This window comes from Gekko japonicus, unplaced genomic scaffold, assembly GCF_001447785.1.
Source record: "Gekko japonicus isolate JY-2015 unplaced genomic scaffold, Gekko_japonicus_V1.1 scaffold2494, whole genome shotgun sequence".
NCBI classification, from domain to species: Eukaryota; Metazoa; Chordata; class Lepidosauria; order Squamata; family Gekkonidae; genus Gekko; species Gekko japonicus.
Window position 1 is genome coordinate 186,960 of NW_015170349.1, and position 5,067 is coordinate 192,026.

At 48.6% G+C, this 5,067-nt stretch overlaps 1 protein-coding gene across 1 annotated transcript in view; it reads left to right on the forward strand.

Moving 5' to 3' along the window:
• LOC107116298 (NXPE family member 4-like) overlaps positions 1-5,067 on the forward strand; it is a 39,348-nt gene that overhangs the window by 6,585 nt on the left and 27,696 nt on the right. The window contains 1 exon segment of the mRNA XM_015418199.1: positions 3,069-3,791. Coding sequence (XP_015273685.1) covers positions 3,069-3,791 — 723 coding nt within the window.

Sequence of the window (5,067 nt, forward strand, 5' to 3'; positions counted from 1 at the left end):
GTGTTCATATGTATCCATGGATCCTTACAGAAATTTGGTATCATTACAGAAACTTCACAGGATTATAGGCATTTCATACCTTTACAGAAATTTCGTATCATTACAGAAATTTTGTATTACTTCTTTTCAGGGCTTTTTTTGGTAGAAAAAGCCCAGCAGGAACTTATTAGCATAATAGGCCACACCCAACAGCAGAAACCCATTAGCCTATCAGGCCACACCCCTGACAGCACAGCTCATTAGCGTATTAGTCCTCACCCCCATGCCTTCCCTTGGCTTGCCATACCGGTGCCTTCTCCACCGTGGGCCTGATCCTGTGGAAGGGCCTCCCTGAGGACGCCAGGGCGGAAATGACTTAATCAGGCTTCCCACAAGCCGTGCAAAACTGAATGATTCAAGAGGGCTTTTCTATGCCGGCATTAGAGTCGCACTGTGCTAAACGACTCACAACATTTCTTGGAAAAACTGTTAGGGACTGTGGTGGTCTATGCCACTGTGTACAGCGTGCTGAAACGAAGATCTAGGGTTACCAGCCTCCAGGTGGTGGCTGGAGATCTCCTGCTATTACAACTGCTCTCCAGGCGACAGAGATCGGTTCCCCTGGAGGAAACAGCTGCTTTGGAGGGCGGGCACCAGGGCATTGTCTCCCACTGAGGTCCCTCCCCTCCCCAAACCCAGCCCTCCTCAGACCCCACCCCTCAAATCCCCAGATGTTTCCCAACTCAAAGCTGGCAACCCTGCTGAGGTCCTACGACGTAAATTTTGTATCATTTAATATGTCCGTCTGTTGGGTGATAGTGAGAGATTGAAAAAATGGTATTTAGCGGAGATGAGATAGCCCAGCAGAGCCTGAGTAAGGTAATTCAGACTCAGAGTCCATGTGTGATTAAAATAGAAAGTTTTTACTAAATTCTAGCATGGGGAAGGGTAACTGGGATGAAAATAACGACAGAGCATAATCGGCTACATCCTTACATTACAAGGACAAAACTAGAAGAGAGATTATGGCTGCTCTCCTTCTTCTTCAGAACACCAAACAAAGACGGGAAGAGAAGCCATAAAATGCTAATACACCTTGACACTTTAGTCCCAATCAAATCCCTAGATCAGGGAGAAAATTCCCGGGCTTCCTACAGCTAAAGAACATTGGTTACATGAGAAACATGTGACTTCCTGTGAGTAACATAAACAAACATTTAACCCCAGACATACTGAGTGTTTTCAACTTGTAATACCCAACACAGTCGGACATGCTTTGCTTCGGTTCTGTTTCTAGACTTCTGATTGGCTCTCTAACCCCAGTTCCTATTACATTGATCCTTGAATGTCCCATCACTCTGTGCAATCCGCCATGAGTCCAAGTGAGAAAGGCGGACTATAGAAAATGGAAATAAATGCCATACCCCACACAGGGTGTGGGAGCGATGCCCTCAAGGCAGAAAAACACACACACACACACACACACACACACAAAGAGAGGCTCATTTGGCAACAGCGGCTAATGCCAGCCATTCTGCATCAGTCCCACTGGACCGGTTCCTTCAGCCTCTGGAGTGCTGTGTACTAAACAGGGGGATGAACAGACAACTAAGTGGACTATGCAGGAATCAGCAGCCCAACCTCAGGCTGTGGTCAGATTAGGGTTGCAGGGGACTGACTTGCCAGTAGGAGACCAAGGCCACATTGCAGGCATCACACCGGAAATGACTTAATCAGGCCAGCAACTTCCAGGTGACGCTCTGGTATTTGGGCAACAACTCTACGGCTTCTGTCACAGAGTTATTGCCCAAATACCAAAGCGTCACCTGGAAGTTGCTGACGTGATGACATCACTTCCTGTGCAACACAGGCTACCTGGCCTAGGCCTTCGTCTTTCTACTGGTAAGTCCCCCCAACAGCCAGCTGATCGGCCGCTGGGCAGTGGGGCCAGGCAGCAGGGGACCCCTGCCTCTATGGAAGCTCTGGCAACCTTCGGTCAGATGCTCCTTCCGTTTGGGCAGTCCTACCAACTGCAGTGGAAGGATGGCTTGCAAGTCGATGCCCCCCCTTGGAATAAGCTTCCCAGCTTGCCACTTGAAAAGGCAGGACACCAGAATTGGTAAGGTAGGTCGCTAAAGAGGAAAGGAGGATTTTGGAAACAGTGAACAACATGTGGCGGAGTGGTGGCCACAATCAGGAACTGGGCAGCTGACGTTCCATAGGGCTCATAGAGTTATGGGAACCTTCCTAAATTTACCCCCTGCCCCACTAACTTTGAACATGTCTTTAAGGTGCCACTGGAATCTATTTTATCCTCGCTGTAACCGATGAAGGAGATTCATGGCACTGACCCTGTCTGTTTAAAGGTCCACAGGATGACTAAACAGTTTGGGAAGCCTGATTCAAAGGTTTGAGTATAGCTAAGAATGGATGGTTCTTGCTAAAACTGCTGGGCCAGAACTCCTTCCTTCGGCCTGCAATAGGACAGCTAGATTTGAGTCCAGTAGCAAAGTTCTGGTACTGGCTCTCGAAAGGTCATACCCCAAAAATCTTGTGGGTCTCTAAGAGGCTCCTAGGAACTGCAGTGGCTCAAGTGGTTAAGACGCTGAACTGCAGGCTGGAAGGTCGGTAGTTCAGCAGATCGAGACCCGAGTGCCACATGACGGAGTGAGCTCCCGTCTCCGGCCCCAGCTCCTGCCAACCTAGCAGTTCGAAAGCAAGAAATTGCAAGTAGATAAATAGGGACCGCTTCGGTGGGAAGGTAACAGCATTTTGTGTGCCTTGGCATTTAGTTACGCCGGCCACATGACCACAGAAACTTCTTCGGACAGTGCTGGCTCTTTGGCTTGGAAACGGAAATTAGCACCACAACCCTAGAGTCGGATTCGACTGGCTTTCGAGCAAGGGAAACCTTTACCTAAGATGCTCCTGCAGTCAAATCTCACTGTCCTCCCAGGCTGGAATATCTGGGCATCTGCCTTCCTTTGAGAGTATAGCCAGGGAAGAAGATTACCAGACTGGATCTGTGGGCTACAATTTTCACATTTTTTGTTTCTAATTGTGTTTTTTTCCCTTGTTACATCTTCAAGAATATTATTTTTGGAAACCAGCAAGAAACTTTCACAGAAGAAGAAACGGATAAGGACTTTGGCTGCACGTTTACCAAGAACAGAACTTGTCCGGGGGACAAAAGTGACCTGTCTATGGCCAGAGTGCAGCAGAGAGGAAAGGAGCAAGAAATAGGAGAGATCCTTAAGAAACTGGACCAGTGGATGCCCAATGTCACTTTCAGGAACATGAGCACCACCACCAGTGCCAAAAACAGCAAGGCCACTATACTCAACCGCAAGGACTCTTATTGTGTCGGGGACCACTTGATGGTCCGGCTGGATGTGTACGATCATTTGGGGAAGAGGAAGGCGTATGGAGGGGACTTCTTAAGAGCCAGGGTCTACTCATCCAGTCTCAAAGCTGGAGCTTCTGGCCGCATAGAAGACTATCGGAACGGGACGTACCTGGTGAATTTCACTTTATTTTGGGAAGGGGATGTCAGAGTTTCCATCTTGCTCATCCACCCTAGCGAAGGCGTTTCCGCTATGTGGGCCAGCAGGAAGAAGGGGTATGAGAAAATAGCATTCACTGGCAGGTTTCTGAACGGAACCGCAGCCGTCTTCACCCCGTGTGGCTTCCATATCACCACCAAGGAGGAGCTGTGCGAGTATCTCGACGAGAGGGACCAAGAGGCCTTCTACTGTGTTAAGCCAAAGGCTGTGCCGTGCCAGAAGGACCTCAGCAGGATATAGTGTCATGGAGTCCGCCCTCCAAAGGAACCATTTTCTCCAGAGGAACATGATCTCTGTAGTCTGGAGATCGGGTGGAATTCTGGGAGATATCCAGGCTCCACCTGGAGGTTGTAGCAACCCAAGCCACAGTGTTAGGAAAGTCAAGTAATGAATAAATATACACAGCAAGAGACTTTTGTAAATTAATGTGTTCTGTTTATAACTATGATTCTATAAACTGCATTGTGTATTATTATAACATCCTAATCAGGTATATCTATTCAGTACATTCAGTATAACGATAACACTCAGTTCATACAATATAACAACTACCAGTCAATTTTGCATCAGTATTTTAAAAGTCAAACCCCAATGGGAGTTTCCAGAATTACACACCCGCTGAGAATGACAGGAGCGCTCCGTCCGTGCATTTTAGCTGCACGACGTGTCTTTTGTAGGACCGTCAATAAGCATCAACACAGCTATAAATAAAAGTTTTCCCCCTTTTGGAAGACTTCATGCGAGTAGAAGCGGTCGTGTAATTCTGGATCACACGCAGACATATGCAACTATAGGCAGGAGGTACGGGTGTTCACTGTAACACGTGAAGAGGGCGACTGAGTCAGACCACTGGTCTATCGAGATTATCACTACCTACTCCGACTGGCAGCAGCTTTCAGGCAGGTGACTTTCCTATCACCCGACCCTTTTAACTGGAAATGCTGGGGATGAAACCCGAAACCTTCTACATGCCAAGCAATTGCTCCACCACTGACCCACAGCCCCCCTCCCCGTCACTGTTAGGTAAAGGTAAAGGTTCCCTTGCTCAAAAGCCAGTTGAATCCGACTCTAGGGTTGCGGTGCTCATCTCTGTTTCAAAGCCGAAGAGCCAGCGTGGTCCGAAGACGTTTCCGTGGTCATGTGGCCGGCATGACTAAACACCAAGGCGCACGGAACGCTGTTCCCTTCCCACCGAAGCGGTACCTATTTATCTACTTGCCATTTCTTGCTTTCGAACTGCTAGGTTGGCAGGAGCTGGAACTAGAGACGGGAGCTCACTCCGTCATGCGGCACACTTGGGTCTCGAACTGCTGAACTACTGACCTTCCACAGCCTGCAGTTCAGCATCTTAACCACTTGAGCCACCGCAGATAACCAGCACAGTACTAGACCACTAACAAAGTAACTGGGTAGAAACCCTGGAAAATACACTATAACCAAGTATGTAGTGCCCATATGATCTAGTACACGGTAAGGCCCCTGCCACACGGGGGGGGGGGGGGAACGGCCAAAGGGCGGCTTTTTA